General features: G+C 51.4%; 1 protein-coding gene and 2 long non-coding RNA genes across 3 annotated transcripts in view; 1 reads left to right on the forward strand and 2 right to left on the reverse strand.

Annotated features, from left to right (window-relative positions):
* The window catches only part of LOC309376242, a 266,043-nt gene extending 252,961 nt beyond the window's left edge, over positions 1–13,082 (forward strand). Inside the window, exon 3 of the long non-coding RNA XR_014171098.1 lies at positions 12,988–13,082. This is a non-coding gene — a long non-coding RNA (uncharacterized lncRNA). The remainder of the gene's footprint in view (positions 1–12,987) is intronic.
* Positions 1–18,094, reverse strand: part of LOC309376249 — a 319,563-nt gene that overhangs the window by 252,068 nt on the left and 49,401 nt on the right. Inside the window, exon 2 of the long non-coding RNA XR_014171109.1 lies at positions 6,226–6,460. This is a non-coding gene — a long non-coding RNA (uncharacterized lncRNA). The remainder of the gene's footprint in view (positions 1–6,225; positions 6,461–18,094) is intronic.
* The window catches only part of EXOSC5 (exosome component 5), a 45,624-nt gene continuing 34,510 nt past the window's right edge, over positions 6,981–18,094 (reverse strand). The window contains exon 6 of the mRNA XM_081922384.1: positions 6,981–7,551. Within this exon, the coding sequence (XP_081778510.1) occupies positions 7,459–7,551 (93 nt within the window). The 3' untranslated portion in view covers positions 6,981–7,458. The remainder of the gene's footprint in view (positions 7,552–18,094) is intronic.

The raw sequence follows: 18,094 nt of genomic DNA on the forward strand, positions 1-18,094 counted from the left end.
CTAGGAGGGGCGTACCTTGGAGAAGAGTTGTTGGGGGCCAGAGGAGAGAGGGCCGGAGGGCCTCATTGTCACCCCAGGGTTGCAGAGATTCCCCACAACCAGCAGTGACTCTTGGTTCCCAGCTCTTTTGCTACGAAACACGGTGTCAGAAGTGGAGTGTCAGAAGCAACTTTTGCCACAGGGGCAAGAAGCCCTAGACTATAGGCTAGTGAGCCAGTCACCCCTCATATTCGCGACAAGAGGGATAGGGAACCTGCAGCCCTCCAGGAGTTCTCAGACTCCCAACTCCCATCATCCCTGACTGTTGGTCTTGCTGGTTGGGGCTAATGGGAGCTGCAGTCCAAGATGTCCCTGCACTACAAGGTCCTGTTCTGGCCTCACTCATGCCCTGTTCATATGTGCAAAAAATAAATGAAAACCAAAAACCGCGGCAATTAGCCATGGTGGCAGAAGGAAACCTCCAGCTGCAGAGGCAGTCTACCCCTGCATATTAGGCCGACGAGAGGACCTTCATGCTTTGCCTGCATGGCTTTCTGGAGTGTTCTCCATGGCTGTCCACTGTTGGAAACAAGACACTGGGCAACATGGCACCCAGGAAGGCTAGGCTTTGGGTTCAAGTGGTAAAGCGCTCAAGGTCTGGGGGAGAAAGGAGATGAAATATACACACCCCTCGGCATGTCCTCAAATGCTACAGCAGCCTTCTCTAACTTGGTGGCTTCCAGATGTTTTAGAGCCGGCAGGTTGATGAAGTCCGAGATACAGAGCAGGGTGGGGGTGCTGTTTTTGTGCCTCTCCCCTTTCCTGTCCTTTCTCTCCTGCCCCTCCATCCATTACGTTCCCTCCCTCTTCTTCTTTCCTTGTTCTCTCTCGCTGTCCCCCAAAGCGCCCATGAATTATTGAGTGTGCTTGGTGCGCCATCACATATTTATGTGCGGTCCCTGGCCTGCTTCTTTCTAAAGCATTAACCATCATCTCGAGCTCAGCTCAGGTGGAAAAAAAAAAGAATTGAAAAGAGCTCAGACGGTCTGGGGCCCTTCTCTGGCGCATGTTGTTAAATGTCAGGAGCAGAGATTTCGTAGGAAGGAAGAGCACATGGCCTAGCAGACTCAGACAGCTCGGCCAACTGTCGGGGGTGATGGGAATTGTGATCTCGCAACATCTAGAAGGCCACAAGCATCCCATATCCCTGTTGTTGGCATCTGTCTGTCTCAAGAGACAATGGAGTGCGCCTCCAGGGGTGAGGTTGACCAGCACTGAAATAACCTCCATGGGGTGCAAGCCTGGGCAGTGTGCATGGAGGTCCTGGGCTGCCCAGACAACAGAATCTGCCCCCTTGGCCTTGCAAGACGTTTGGCACCAGCTGGGCTGCAGGAGTTGCCGGAAGGAGGCAAATGAGGGAGAGAGGGGGTGTGCATCTTGATTTTTGGATCGGCTACAGGCCATTTTTGACAGCCAGATGCAGAGGCGGCTGAGCTGCAAATGGCTCACCTCGTCCCCGCAGATCTGTATCCGCAGCAATGGGATAGCTGAGTTGCGACTGGGGCCCATTGGGACAGATAGGGCAGAAGGAAGGGAGCCTAGCAGTAGGGGGCGCCAGAGGACAATGACCTGCAGAGCCAACTAAGCCCCACTTTGCCCTTCTACCTTCTATGTTCTAACCAGCAGCAACACAGAGACTGAGGAGGAGGGAGCAGGGTTGCCATATTTCAACAAGTGAGAATCCGGACACAAAATTTGTCGAGCTTTTTTTACCCAATTTATTGATGCTCCCTTAGGTTCCCCTCCCTCGCTTCTTCCCTTCTTGACACAGAAGCAAAGCCTGCTGCCACCTGCTGCCCTCAGCGCTTCTGAGGCACCTAGAGGGCACCTGTTCCTTATCCTCGTCTGTTGACACAGATACAGTGCATCTGTACATGGAGGTTCCAATCAGCTATTCTGACCAGATTCCTGACGTCCCGGTGTGGCTATCACCTCTTATGACGTCAAAACAGCGCTCCACTATTCAAAAGCAGCATGTTTCTGTACACCAGCTGCTTTTGCAGTGATCAGCATTCCCACGGGCATCTGGGTGGCTTCTGTGAGAACAGGATGCAGGATTCAACAGGCCTTTGGCCTGATCCAGCAGGGCTTTTCTTTTGGAGAAACACAAGCTTTGCAGAAACACACCAAAACATATTTACGGGGGGGAAATTGAAGTGGGGTGGAAAGAGAGGCAAAACAGCTCAATGGAGACAGAGCGTGCTCAGCGGCAGCAGAATTATGATTGCGGAAGGGGCAGAAAGTTGCTGGTAGGGGGAACGGAATGGAGTATCCTGAAGGAAGGTCAGCTAGCTAGCTAGCTGGCCGGCACAGTGAACAGGAACACTCCAAACGCTGCAACATTTTGATGCAAACCCCACTAGTTATGAGCAACCGCTATTGAATTTCTCTCTAATGCCACTTAAAGCCAGCACCCCATCATCTTTTTGCCAATGAATTCCCCCCAGCTAACTGGCCCTTGGCCCGTGAACCCCAACTGCTCACTCCAGGGCTAGAAACATGATTGCTTTGGTAAAAGGAAAACTAGGATTCTCCGAAACGGCCGGGTGCTCGAGTCTGGGCCTGTGTAACCAAGATTGTAGGACCTAAAAAATATACATTTACTGCTTGGATCCTCCGCTGGAGCCCCAAATCACTCGGGCACTCAGGATTTCACCCTCAGCAGAGGCTGCAAGGGGGACCTGCCCCATTGCAACGCTGGCATCTCTGGGAGACAGAACCACCGTGGGCTGGCACAGTCGACGGTCTGACTCAAAGCATGCGGCAGATTTTAAAGAGAGTGGGTGGAATTTATCGCTCGCAGCCTCTTCCCCGCTCCAGAAGTCAGGAGGAGCCGAGCGAGCAGTAACAAGCCTCTAGGCAGGATCGCAGGGTGGCAAGCCAATGTCCATTTTTGTGAAGTGGGGGGAAGGCAGCAGCCGTGGCTGTGCCCGGGCAAGACCGGAGGTGCTTTTGGTTGCTCTTGCATTTTCTGCCTAATGAATAAGAGGCAGATCAGAAGGCATCGAAACCCAAGAGCGCAAGGGAGCCTTTGGGAGGGGGGTGGAGAGAGAGGAAACCGATTCTGACGAAGGCTGCCTAATTGAAAAGAGAGCAAAGGAGGACGGATGCCTGGCCTCCATCGCCTCTCTCCAAACGGAGGAAGCCTGAGTGACAGCACTCTCACTTTGATCCCCTCCATCTGTCACACAGACACACACCCCTGCACACCTGCCCCATGGAGCGTGCAAATTAAAATCTCAGTATTTTTTCCCCAAGGAGGCCGCGGTGGGGCAGAAAGAGTGGGAAATAATACATAGCGCAGCCTTGATTGAATATTCATTGCGGAGAGCAGGAGGCAGAGAGTGCAGCGGTTGGGAACAGAGTCTTGCTTTGTACTGGGGAAAGGGGAGACGAGGTCGCTCCGTCCTTTAAGGAGAAGGAGATGGAGAAGAGGAGTTGGTGGTTGAGGGTGTTTAGGCCAGGGGGGGAGAAACACGAGGAGGATGCTTGCTCATGCATGTGTAGTGATGCTATCCTGCCCTTTCGAAGCCAGAGGGGATTTTTCCAGAGGGACAGCTGGTTTAAATAAGGAAACGATGAAGACCTCGGAAAGCACCGGTGGGGGAAATATAAAAAAGATCATTTCATCAACTCAATTAGGCTCATTAATCAAAGCGGGCCGTTTGCCTCTTCCCAGGGCAGCTGGTGAAGGTTAAGAGAGCGGCTGGATCTCTGGGAGGAGGGAAGAGTTTGGGGAAGGAAACCAGGGAGGGGGGTAGCAGGCTTTGCCAGGAACTTAACCCAAGGACAGCCCCATCGTTCGTCATTTACAGTGACCTGATGGAGATGGATGATACGGCTTAGCAACCACACTGTGGGAGCTGCTTCCTGAAGCACAGGAGCCAATACCTCACACGATGCGAGTACACGTTGGTTGGCTCCGTTCCACAGGCACATAACTGGGAAACCAATCTATATTGCTGAACAGCCCAAATCCTCCTCTTTAAAAAAAAGAGGGGCAGGTTTCTAATCCTCATTGATAATACATGCTGTCTGTCTGTGTGTGTGTGTGTGTGTGTGTGTGTGTGTGTATACATATACATATACGTGTGTGTGTGTGTGTGTATGTAAAGGGACCCCTGACCATTAGGTTCAGTCGTGGCCGACTCTGGGGTTGCGGCGCTCATCTCGCTTTACTGGCCGAGGGAGCCAGCGTACAGCTTCCAGGTCATGTGGCCAGCATGACTAAGCCGCTTCTAGCGAACCAGAGCAGCGCACGGAAACGCCATTTACCTTCCCGCCGGAGCGGTATCTATTTATCTACTTGCCCTTGAACGTGCTTTTGAACTGCTAGGTTGGCAGGAGCAGGGACCGAGCAACGGGAGCTCACCCCATCGAGGGAATTCAAACCGCCGACCTTCTGATTGGCAAGTCCTAGGCTCTGTGGTTTAACCCACAGCGCCAGCCGCATTCCTATGTATACACACACACACACACAAACACGTGATGAGATGCAAACGGTAAAGCTAAGGTTGCAAACTAGAGTTTTCAGCTAACCAGGGCATTTTGAAGGGATGGGTTGGGAGGGAGAGGTCAAACCCCAGCCTGCAATTTCCCTAAGCCACCCTACTTTTTCCGTTAATTGCTTTTTCTTCTTGCCCTTCTATGTTCCGCAGCTTCCCCTGCTTCTCTCACCAGTTGTCTGAAGGGAAGGACGAGGGAGAGGTACTTGAGGTGGCAAACAGTGGGATCTGACCCTTCCCCAGAAAACCAGATTTTGGCTGAGAAGCCGTGAAGTAAATCTGCACAATACCAACCCACACACCCAGCTCCAAAGTTCAGGAGCCAGTAACACGGGACTCTGTTCTCCTATAATGTGCTGTAACCTTGCAATCTCTTTGCAAGGACAAAGTGGGGGTGATTAAAAGACGAAGTGCCATATTAAAATGGTTATTAAGCAGTATCTGCCAGCTCTGGGAGGAAAGGTCGGCTGGGTTCACGCCAATAAAGAACGCTTCTGTGCCCCAAGATTTGGGAACAACCCTTTGAGGGCAGGAAGGCTATCGAACTGCAACGAAAGTCTCTCTCTACTTTTGCAGCGCCAAACTGAGCCCAGGATCCCCCTTGGAAGGGGGCAGGAGGCCTTTCCCAAACCAGCCCCTGCTCCCCGACCTTAACCAACACGTTGCTGTGTTCTGAGGCAGAGGAAGGCAATGAAAAAGTATCTGCCAAGCTCCGATTTGGCAGGGGCTGTGCTCTCCCCACCGGCGGCTGCCAAACTGCAAAATTAAAAACAAGCAGGGAAGTTCCGCAGAATATTAATGAGCAGGGGGACAGCGCGGAGCTCTACGTCTCCATCATATGCCAGGTCCAAGGCATGTATGAGAATGGCAAGGGGTGGGTACATCTCGGTGTATGTGGGGGGGCATTCAAGGCAGGCTGTCCCCATGGATTACGCAGCGGGAGCAGCAAGGGTGCGCCAGGATCCAATGGAGAACAGTGGGGGCAAATCCAGACACTGTCTCACGCACAGGCACCATCCCAGTCCGGATGGGAGCAATGAAATCCGGAGACCACAAGGCTTGGGCAATGACGGAGGTGCACAGAGTGTTCGAAAGATGGTAGCAATGAAGGGGGAGTTCTATCCCCAAACCTGAAGGGCATTATGCAGGGAAGCAGGTGGTGGTTTTCAGAAGCACGGCTGCCTCCAGATAGTCATCATGGCTAGAAGCCATCGGTGGCAATTCCTTTCTCCACCCAAGGCCCCAATTGCTCATCCCAGCTGTAGCACTTTGAAAGCAGCTAGGCTACGTTTTCCCATTTTCAGCACCATTCGTATTATTATGAATTAAGAATGATGCTCACGGCAGCACACACGCCTTGCCCCAATTTTATCACTGACCACAAATGATATAGGGACATGGGTGGTGCTGTGGGTTAAACCACAGAGCCTAGGACTTGCCGACTGGAAGGTCAGCAGTTCGAATCCCCGCGACGGAGTGAGCTCCCATTGCTCGGTCCCTGCTCCTGCCAACCTAGCAGTTTGAAAGCACACCAATGCAAGTAGATAAATAGGTACCACTCTGGCGGGAAGGTAAACGGCTTTTCCGTGCGCTGCTCTGGTTTGCCAGAAGCGGTTTAGTCCTGCTGGCCACATGACCTGGAAGCCGTACGCTGGCTCCCTTGGCCAGAGTCGGCCACTACACCAGTGTGGTGTAGTGGTTAAGAGCGGTAGTCTCCTAATCTGGGGAACCGGGTTCGCGGCTCCGTTCCTCCACATGCAGCTGCTGGGTGACCTTGGGCCAGTCACACTTCTGTGAAGTCTCTCAGCCCCACTCACCTCACAGAGTGTTTGTTGTGGGGGAGGAAGGGAAAGGAGAATGTTAGCCGCTTTGAGACTCCTGAAGGGGAGTGAAAGGCGGGATATCAAATCCAAACTCTTCTTCTTCTTCTAATGGTCAGCGGTCCCTTTACCTTTACCTTACAAATGATATAGTCCAGTTTCCCACATCCAGGGAAACTGCAGGGGTCAGCACACCTGGAGTGCAAAGGGTGAGCCTCACTCTGGGAAAACTCTGGGTAGGTGAGGTAGAGAAAGTGTGCGACTGTGAGCTTGGTGGCCGAGCAGGGATTCGAACCAGAGTCCGATGCTCTAACCACTGCTCGTCCCTGGCTCAAAAGGGAATGCTCGAGCTCGGTCAGTATAGCACGAGGCTCTTAATGTCAGGGTCACAGGTTCGATCCCCACATTGGGCGAAAGATTCTTGTCTCTGTGTTGCAGGGGGTTGGACTAGATGACCCCTTGTGGTCCCTTCCAACTTTTCTATGAATTGCTTGAGGCAAACGTCAGACAGCAGGCAACACAGGTGCCTGCAGATTTCAAACAGGAGAGGTTTTTCTCCGCTGCTTCATTAGGGTAGGTAAAGATAGTTTATAGCACAGTCGGGGGGGAAGAAAAGAAAAGGAAAACATGTTCTTTAATGTCCACACAGACAAAAGAAACTATTTTAGGCAAAGCGGAGAGCAGAGGATCCAAAAGGAAGAACTTGGCTTCACAACTAGGCCAAGCTGAGAGACAGCCACCTCGCAATCTGTGCGGAAACAATGTCTTTCATTGGGGAGTGTGTGGGGGAGACATGTGCTTATCAAAATGTGAGAGAGCTGGAAGCCCATGTGCTCGGGGAGGGCAGTTATGGAGCGCCACAGCGCACAGCCCGTGGCAATGAAGGCCCAGCTTTTTCAGGATCCTGCCATCTTAACCCACAGCCCGTTCCACAATCTCTGTTAATGGCAGCCTGATCAAACGGCACCTCTCGTCTCGGAGCAAAGGATGGGCGAGAATGAAGGCTGGGGAGGTGGTGCTGATCCAGCCAACGCCACGTAGCATCATTTTTAAGCGGTCACGTCTCTGCTCCGTTCCACTTGGGGGTTGAAGAGTCACCACTTGGAGTATTTCCTGTGAGCCGAATCGCGATAGAACTGGAAGATGGTGTCAGAAGCTAGCTGGGAAGCGGCAATGCATTTCTGGAGCTGTGGAGAGGAAGAGAGGTGGTTATGCTGGAAGGGGAAGGGGTCCCTAAAGATCTGGGAGAGGGGAAAGGGGTCCTCCCCTCAAAAAGCCAGAGTAGCACACTCGAGGGCGACAGCATTGTTGAAGGTGGCATATGGTGGAGATTTTGGCAGTCAGTTCTCCTCTGCGAGGGAACCTGTAGTCTGTTTCAGCTTCCCCAGCTCCTACAGTTCTGGTTTGCCCTTGGAATCGGCCATCGCCATCATCATGAGTTTGTGTGTAGGCCGCTTTTCCATGGCAGAACCGTGCTCAAAACGGCTCACAAGAACGTATAACACAAAGTATGACAACATTTCAAGACGATGCATTAACAGCTACAAAACTAAACGCCACACTGGTAGGCCAAAGAAACATCTCAAGTTAACAGATGCTGAAATAATGCCTGATGATAAATTACAAAGCTAAATTACTAAATAGCAGCAAAAACAACCCCTGCCTGTCTCCCAGACATGTGTGGGTGGGTGTGGCAAGGCGAGTGGCAATGCTTGCCCTTGATGGTTCCAACAGACTCTCCCCTGAGGGGTCTCTGGGTGGCGCTGTGGGTTAAACCACAGAGCCTAGGACTTGCCGATCAGAAGGTCGGCGGTTCAAATCCCCTCGATGGGGTGAGCTCCCGTTGCTCGGTCCCAGCTCCTGCCAACCTAGCAGTTCGAAAGCACGTCAAAGTGCAAGTAGATAAATAGGTACCACTCCGGCGGGAAGGTAAACCACAGAGCCTAGGATTTGCCGATCAGAAGGTCGGCGGTTCGAATCCCCGCGGCGGGGTCAGCTCCCGTCTTTCGGTCCCAGCTCCTGCCCACCTAGCAGTTCGAAAGCACCCCTAAGTGCAAGTAGATAAATAGGTACCGCTTTATAGCGGGAAGGTAAATGGCATTTCCGTGTGCTGCGCTGGTGCCGGCTCGCCAGAGCAGCTTCGTCACGCTGGCCACGTGACCCGGAAGTGTCTCCGGACAGCGCTGGCCCCCGGCCTCTTAAGTGAGATGGGTGCACAACTAGAGTCGGACACGACTGGCCCGTATGGGCAGGGGTACCTTTACCTTTACCTAAAAACATGCATCTTAAAAAGCAGAGACATCACCTTGCCAACAAAGGTCCACATAGTTAAAGCCAAGGTTTTCCCAGTAGTGATGTATGGAAGTGAGAGCTGGACCATAAAGAAGGCTGATCGCCAAAGAATTGATGCTTTTGAATTATGGTGCTGGAGGAGACTCTTGAGAGTCCCATGGACTGCAAGAAGATCAAACCTATCCATACTTAAGGAAATCAGCCCTGAGTGCTCACTGGAAGGACAGATCCTGAAGTTGAGGCTCCAAGACTTTGGCCACCTCATGAGAAGAGAAGACTCCCTGGAAAAGACCCTGATGTTGAGAAAGATGGAGGGCACAAGGAGAAGGGGACGACAGAGGAGGAGATGGTTGGACAGTGTTCTCGAAGCTACCAGCATGAGTTTGACCAAACTGCAGAAGGCAGTGGAAGACAGGAGTGCCTGGCATGCTCTGGTCCATGGGGTCACGAAGAGTCGGACACGACTAAACGACTAAACAACAACAACAAAAACATGCAGCAGCCTCACAAACAAAACAGTGCCACCTGTGGGAAGGTAAGTCTATACAGTGGTACCTCGGGTTAAGAACTTAATTCGTTCCGGAGGTCCTGTTCTTAACCTGAAGCACCACTTTAGCTTATGGGGCCTCCCTCTGCTGCCTCATGATTTCTGTTCTCATCCTGAAGCAAAGTTCTTAACCCAAGGTACTATTTCTGGGTTAGCAGAGTTTGTAACCTGAAGCATTTGTAACCCGAGGTACCACTGTACCCAGGGCCAGAAAGATGTCACCGGAGGCACAGATTAAAAGAGTACCAGTCACTCCTGAACAGGTTACCAAGGAGACTCTTCTGCAGCCTCAGGATCGCAGAGAGCTGTCCTCAGGTATGCATCAATCCACCTAAAAGCTTCCTCCCACCTTCGGGGATATAATTCAAGTAAGCCCAGTGACTATTCGCAGGGAGTCCTGAGTGACCGGCAACCTCTGAACCACAGCCTCCCAAGGAAGGAAGGAGACCAAAATCCCATCTGGTCCAGCCCCTGCCTTCCCACAGGTCCTTCTCTTGCTGTTCTCCCGCAGCGACTGGCCTTGAGAGGCATGTTGCCTCTGGCCCCGGAGCCAGGGTGCAGCCATCATTAACAGTAGCCATCAGTGGGTTAGGCCATGGGTAGGCAAACTAAGGCCCGGGGGCCAGATCTGGCCCAATCACCTTCTAAATCCGGCCTGTGGAAGGTCCAGGAATCATCGTGTTTTTACATGAGTAGAATGTGTCCTTTTATTTAAAATGCATCTCTGGGTTATTTGTGGTGCACAGGAAGTCATTCATTTTTTAAAAAATATATATATATAGTCCGGCCCCGCACAAGGTCTGAGGGACAGTGGACCGGCCCCCTGCTTAAAAAGTTTTCTGACCCCTGGATTTCATTTATTTTTTTTGTTTTTAATGTAAGTTGCTTTCGTTGACAGGTGAATATAAGTAATGGTTATCACCTTCATGGTAGGAAAAAAGATCCAGACTTGGATCTTTCGACAAGCAAGCCCACTGCAATGCCAGAAGCTTGGAATGGTGCAAAGATGATTTGGAGAGGCAAGAGGCTCATCAGATCTGCTGCAGCCACCTGAATGGGTGGCCCCACTCTACCCACTGCTTCACACTGCCTGGCGTGAACCCTGAGCCTAGGGCTGGCTGATTATCTGGTTTTCAACATTGTGATCTATCACTGCCATATACCAATATATCATGTCTGGAATAAGGATGGAGCTCTGTAGGAACACTGGCTGGCTTCATGGTTTTCCCTGCCTTGTGATTTCTGCATAGCACACACACACACACATCATGATTTGCAATATATGGCCAGGTCAAAAATTATGAAACGGACACCACGATACAGATTCCAAACCAGTTTGTGATGATGTATCAATATATTGCCCAGCCCTAATTACGTCCCAAGGCTACTACTGATTTGGCTCTGAGGGAATTCCCCCAGGCAATCAGGTGATCCTGGAGGACCAACCCTGTACAGCAGTACCTTGGGTTACAGACGCTTCAGGTAACAGACTCCGCTAACCCAGAAATAGTGCCTCGGGTTAAGAACTTTGCTTCAGGATGAGAACAGAAATCGTGCTCCGGTGGCGTGGCAGCAGCGGGAGGCCCCATTAGCTAAAGTGGTACCTCAGGTTAAGAATGGTTTCAGGTTAAGAACGGACCTCCAGAACGAATTAAGTTCTTAACTTGAGGTACCACTGTACTAGCACCTGTTTATGTACCTATAGCTCCGGGCTGGGCTGGGCTCCCTCTGTCAGGGCAGAGTCTTGACACCTGTGCATGCTGTTTTTCTGCCTACCTCTTGCTCTGCAGCGATGGGAACTGGTCCTGGGCAGCCTGCAGGGCCCAGCTCCCGACAGAATGAATCAAAGCCTGCTTTTGCAAAGCCCACCACTGGGTTCCCGCAGCCGGCTTGCCAATTCCAGCCCTGGGCAGATGGAAAGCAAACCAAGGATAGAGGGGAAAGGAAGAGAACAAAAGTTACGCTGAGAAGAAAGCAAGGGGATTTTTTTTAGATGGGGGGGAAAGGGTGCAGAGAGAGAATGAGAGGAAGGATCTCAGTAGGGAGACGAAAGGCAGGGAGCTATCAAAGGGCTGAGCAACAAAAGGCCTTTCCCGGGGGGGGGGGGCGGGGAGAAGAAGAAATCAGATGCAAGAAAGGAAAAAATCCTGCCTCGCTACCCGTCTCCCGCCAGCTCCCTGAGGCCAATTAAACCTCAGCGCCGCTTCGCCAACCCCCCCAGCAACCTCTGTGAAGAATGGGGGGGGGTCAAAAGCCGCCGCCGCCACGCTCCCCACCAACGTTCCTTGCGTCTTAATTAGTCCATTTATATGCGAGGGGGAAAGTGTCCAAACCTCAAAACACACAAAAACAAGGATAGAGATCTCAGCTCCCTCTCTTCCCCTACTTGACACGGCAGACAAGCTGCCCGCCCAGGACTGTCAGGTGCCTCGCGAGGACTTCCCAACTCAATTACCAGCCCTGGCACACATGTGGCAGGGCCAGGGTGGCAGCGGCGGCGGCTCCTGCTTTGGCGTCTTAACCCGCCTGTCGGCAAAGGCGTGCGCCAGGAGGCAGCTGCATCTGGCAAGTGATTTACGGGCACGGAGAGCTGGAATGTAGACAAACGGCTACAAACAAGGGAACCGGCTCAGACCTCCCGCTCAATACGACGCCGCATCAATCTTATGGCGCGTTCCGCAAGCGGGCACGCTCGCCACACGGAGCGCAGCGCCGGGAAGAGGGAAGTGATCGCGCCCTCCTGCTCTTTCCTCTGAAGAGTCTCGGCTGCCACGGTAACGCACAGGGGCAGGCCTCGAAGTGCCAGAAAGGCCGCTCTGAGGAGGGAGAGGCAAAGGATTCGCAAAGAAGCCTCCCCCCCCCCCCCAAATTCGTTTTGCTTCTTTCGCCCACTATGCATAGCGTCCATTTTGACGCCGAACCCTTAATGCACGTCCAGCGCTGGGTTGAAAAGCACAAGAACTTCCCCCGAGGAATCCCCGAAGCTGTAGTTGTTCACACAGTTGTTCAAGCTGCACTGGCTCCCAGTAGAGTACAGGGTCAGATTTAAGGTGCTGCTTTTGACCTTTAAAGCCCTTCACAGCCTAGGACCCTTGTACCTACGGGACCGCCTCTCCCGGTATGCCCCACGGAGAGCCTCAAGGTCCATAAATAGCAACACCTTAGTGGTCCCAGGCCCTAAGGAAGTTAGATTGGCTTCAACCAGAGCCAGGGCCTTTTCAACACTGGCCCCGGCCTGGTGGAACGCTCTGCCTCATGAGACCAGGGCCCTGCGGGATCTGATTTCTTTCCGCAGGGCCAGTAAGACAGAGTTGTTCTGCCTGGCCTTTGGCTTGGAGCCAATTTGATTCCCTCCCCCTCTTTCCTTTTTCTTTTCCTTCTCCTCCTGCGATGAGGCTACATTTTAATATTTTAATGTTTCAATATTTTAATGTTGCATTTTAATTTTGTTTTTAAGTTGTAATCATTCAACTTGTTTTTATTATTGCTTGTAAGCCGCTCTGAGCCCGGCCTTGGCTGGGGAGGGCGGGGTATAAATAAAATTTTTTATTATATTATTATAAAACCATGTCTGGTGTGCTTTAAGCAATGGAGTGGAAACCAGCAGCCATGATGGCTATGTTCTGCCTCCATGGTCAGAGGCAGCAATACCAGCTGCCGAAAACCACAGGAGGGGGAGAGTGTGCTCTTGGGGTCGGGTCCCGCTTACGGGTTTCCCACGGGCATCTGGTTGGCCGCTGGGAGAAGAGGGCGCAGGATTAAGTGGGCCTTTGGCTTGATCCAGCAGAGAGCCAGTGTGGTGTAGTGGTTAAGAGTGATAGACTTGTAATCTGGGGAACCAGGTTCGATTCCCCGCTCCTCCGTATGCAGCTGCTGGGTGACCTTGGGCCAGTCACACTTCTCTGAAGTCTCTCAGCCCCACTCACCTCACAGAGTGTTTGTTGTGAGGGAGGAAGGGAAAGGAGAATGTTAGCCGCTTTGAGACTCCTTAGGGTAGTGATAAAGGGGGATATCAAATCCAAACTCTTCTTCTTCTTCTGTGTCAAAGCCACCAGAATCCCATGTCAAGGAAACCGGGATAATGCGACTCATCTTCACTCTCATTTTCTGCCACAGTTTCCACAATACTGTGTGATTTAATTCTGCTTCTGCTCAGTGCCTGGATGCTGAAGCCCTGTTTCCCACTGGCATTCATGGCTGCAAATCTCAAGACATTGGCCCACATACTTTCAAGCCTATCTTCCCAACGGCAAGGAATAGAAACTTCCTTATTTCTTCCCCCGCAATGTGAAGGGAGGGCTCAATTCTGCGAAGGTGGAAGAGGGGAGGAAATGGGGGAAGGGTCCTTTATAAAGAAGCAGGGAACGGGGAACCTTTCACACTAGGCCAGGAGTCGGCAACGTGTGGCCCATGGGCTGGATGTGGCCCACGAAGACCGTTTTACCGGCCCACAAGCCGCCCGCAAACCGAGCCGCCCACTTGGCAAGTCCCCTGTGCACTGCGCTAAAGCAGCGCAGCGCGGAGACTCGTCGAGTGGCGCTGGAAATGGCGTCTGCAAATGTGCAGATACCAGAAATCACATCTGCGCATGTCCAGACACCAAAAAACGCTTCTGTGCAGGTGCGATTTTTAGCGTCTGGGCATGCGCAGAAGCGATTTCCGGCGCCATGGACATGCGCAGATGTGATTTCTGGCATCTCGCTGTGCCAGTTCGGCCCACAGACAATCTCCATGGGAGTGATCCAGCCCATGGCCAGTAAAGCTTGCCGACCCCTGCACTAGGCAATACAAGATGTGCTGATGTCTGCCCTCAGCACCCAAGACTCAGCACTCTCTCTTCCCACTCAGCTACTGTGCTCCTTCCAGGAGCTGGTCTAAATCCAGACAGGTGTAGCCGGACAGGCCTCCAGGTAGATCAAGCTCGCAGCCTGCTAGCCAGCTGAAACTGGAGGGCTGAGAGAAAGCTGTGCTGAAAACAGGTGTCCCCAAGAGCTTGTGCCCCTCAAATTATGGGGTGGGGGGACGAGGAGTGATTTTCTTTAGCGGGGGGGGGGGGAGAACATAGCGGGAGAGAGGGGCACGCCAGAGAGGTAAGCTGGTGAGCAGAGGGCAAAGGTGAAAAAGCGAGATAGGAGACAGAGACAGACACACAGACACCAAGTGATGAAGAGTTTTATTAAAGCATGATGGAGGAGAGTGCTTAAGAGAAAGGGGGATGCAATCAGAGCAACAGGAGATGAAAAGATGAATCTTCCAGGCCACCCAACCGATGCACTTGGACCCCTGCTCTGCCACCCCAAATCTAGCTATTGTGCCGTTTGTTAAAATGCAAGGAAATTTGATGGAAATCTGCCACGCTGTCATTCAGCTGCTGTTATCAGGAGAGTTCAAAGGGGTTGTTTTAATTTCCTCCCTGGCCTTCTTCCGCTGGACTGACAGGCATCTCTGAGCTGAGCGTTCTGAAGCACCCGAGTCTCAGTGGGTGGAAGAAATGCAGTCATGGCTCTGTGCTGGACCACAGACAGTACAGCCAATCGCAAAGAGCTAGTTGTTTCAAACTGGATTAGCCACCCATTATTTAGCTAGCTAAAAACATGGGGGTGGGGGGAATCAACACTTAAACATTAACAGAATTGGTTAAAAATGAATCAAAGGCATGCCATTAATTATAATAAAAACAGCACAGCACCAGTCCTTTAACTAAAATAAAAAAAAGTCGATTTCCAAAAGCCTGCGTTCGAACAAGAAGGTGGAAGGACAGCAAAGAGGGAGCCAGTCTAGCTTTTCCAAGGAGGGAGTTCTAAAGTCTGGGAGCAACCACCAAGAAGGCCCTGTCTTGTGTGTCTGTGAGGGTGGCGAGACCGAGATAAGGGCCTCCCCAGAAGATCTCAGAACCCAGGCAGGTTCATATGGGGGAATACAGGCTCCATTAAGATCAAATTCTGATCAAATTTGCAGATGACACCAAACTGGGAGGGGTGGCTAACACCCCAGAGGACAGGATCACACTTCAAAACGACCTTGACAGATTAGAGAACTGGGCCAAAACAAACAAGATGAATTTTAACAGGGAGAAATGTAAAGTACTGCACTTGGGCAAAAAAAATGAGAGGCACAAATACAAGATGGGTGACACCTGGCTTGAGAGCAGTACATGTGAAAAGGATCAAGGAGTCTTGGTTGACCACAAACTTGACATGAGCCAACAGTGTGACGCGGCAGCTAAAAAAGCCAATGCAATTCTGGGCTGCATCAATAGGAGTATAGCATCTAGATCAAGGGAGGTAATAGTGCCACTGTATTCTGCTCTGGTCAGACCTCACCTGGAGTACTGTGTCCAGTTCTGGGCACCACAGTTCAAGAAGGACACTGACAAACTGGAACGTGTCCAGAGGAGGGCAACCAAAATGGTCAAAGGCCTGGAAACGATGCCTTATGAGGAACGGCTAAGGGAGCTGGGCATGTTTAGCCTGGAGAAGAGGAGGTTAAGGGGTGATATGATAGCCATGTTCAAATATATAAAAGGATGTCACACAGAGGAGGCAGAAAGGTTGTTTTCTGCTGCTCCAGAGAAGCGGACACGGAGCAATGGTTCCAAACTACAAGAAAGAAGATTCCACCTAAACATTAGGAAGAACTTCCTGACAGTAAGAGCTGTTCGACAGTGGAATTTGCTGCCAAGGAGTGTGGTGGAGTCTCCTTCTTTGGAGGTCTTTAAGCAGAGGCTTGACAACCATATGTCAGGAGTGTTCTGATGGTGTTTCCTGCTTGGCAGGGGGTTGGACTCCATGGCCCTTGTGGTCTCTTCCAACTCTATGATTCTATGATTCTAAAGGGCTTAATAGGTCTGAATTGTGCAAGGAAATAAACTGGTAGCCAATTGAGTTGTTGTAACTGCTCCCTATAACCAGCCCCGGTCAACATTCTGGCTGCAGCTCTCTGAGCCAGCTGAAGTTTCTGAGCAGTCGCATGTAGAGCACATTACAGAAATCCAAACAGAATGCAACTAAGGGATGTGTCACTGTGATATGTAGTAGAAGTAGACCATGAGAGAGAGAAATAAGGACAGCTTACGAATATCACAGCATGCCACGAAGCGTGCAATTCTAGGAATATCATTAGAACACGGAAAAACTAATAATTGGATAGGACCAAGATGGAAAGCTACAGATGTAGTGGGAAAGGCCACCAAGTCAAAATGGACACATGCAGGACATGTGGCAAGAGGTGATCCGGGCCGATGGAATAAGGCTGGGTTCGCATAGAGACCCTACAAGTTCAAAAGACCAAGGGGATGACCACTATGGGATGGGTGGGCGATCTAAAACTAACAGCAAGGCTTGTGTGGAGGCAACAGCTGTTTGACAGTGGAACGGGCTCCCATTGGTGGGCTCTCCTCCTCTGGAGGTTTTTAAGCAGATGTTGTGTGGCCATCTGTCATGGATGATCTAGGTAAGATTCCTGCATTGCAGGGGATCAGATTGGATGACCCTCGGGGTCCCTTCCAACACTACCAAGACCGGCGGCAGCTAGACTGGTGACTGGGAGCGGCCGCTGAGACCACATAACACCGGTCTTGAAAGACCTACATTGGCTCCCAGTACGTTTCCGAGCACAATTCAAAGTGTTGGTGTTGACCTTTAAACGGCCTCGGTCCTGTATACCTGAAGGAGCGTCTCCACCCCCATCGTTCTGCCCAGACGCTGAGGTCCAGCGCCGAGGGCCTTCTGGCGGTTCCCTCACTGCGAGAAGTGAGGTTTACAGGGAACCAGGCAGAACGCCCTCCCACCAGATGTCAAAGAGAACAAGAACTACCAGACTTTTAGAAGACATCTGAAGGCAGCCCTGTTTAGGGAAGCTTTTAATGTTTGATGTATTATGGTATTTTGATATTTTGTTGGAAGCCGCCCAGAGTGGCTGGGGAAGCCCAGCCAGATGGGTGAGGTATAAATAAATTATTATTATTATTATTATTATTATTATTATTATTATTATTATTATTATACCAAGAATGGTATAAAATTCTTCAACAATGGAGAGAACTTGAAGGGGCGTATGGCCAAAGATGGATGTGAGAGGCTGCTAAAGAAAAAGATATGCACACACCCCACATTAAATGCAACCTCACAAATGTGTTTACATAGAAATATGAAAACAGCCAGCAATTAAAGCTATATAACACAACAACTAAGATGAAGTATAATGGGGGGGGGGGAATGACTTTTTGAAGCTAGATGGTGGACTGTTCTGCTTTGTCTTTCTCTCACCCCTGCGCCCAAACATTGCCACAGCTTAAAGGCTTATCACCTCCTTCTCCTTTTGTGGGCAGAGGACCAGTTTTTTCCCCAGACAGCCACCTATGAAGTAGATTTAAAGTGCTGCTGCAGAAGCCAGCCAAGCAAAACCCGCCCGGCTCAGGAGCCGCAGGGAGGAGGAGGCAGAACAAGAACACTGGGGGGACCAGGCAGCTCTCGGCTGCGGCTGAAAATGATGGGAAACGTTGTCCTCCCTTCCTTCTCATCTTCTACACAGCACGGTTTCCAAGCCAGCAGCGTTAGCATGCGGCTGGTGTCTCCGAGCTCATGCCGGCGATGGAAGGTAAATCATCATTATTTATTGCCTGCGCTCTTGCCGCCTGTTGCTCTTGCGAGAGGCAAAACTTTCCCCCAGCAGAGGATTCGGCAGCTGCTGATGGATGCTGGCTCTGTGTGCTGTTCGCCGCCGACACCCCAGCTCCTGGGGCGCTTGAGTGGCTCCCAGGAAGGAGAAGGAGTAATGTAGAGACCACGGCTCTCTTCGTACCATGGGACTCTTTGCGGCAGAAGGCAAGAGATTCCTACAAACCCCTCTTCTCTCCCTTTTGGGGAAGCAAAAAGCATGAACGAGCACAG

The sequence above is a fragment of the Podarcis melisellensis genome (genome assembly GCF_964234715.1).
Source record: "Podarcis melisellensis genome assembly, chromosome: 8".
NCBI classification, from domain to species: domain Eukaryota; kingdom Metazoa; phylum Chordata; class Lepidosauria; order Squamata; family Lacertidae; genus Podarcis; species Podarcis melisellensis.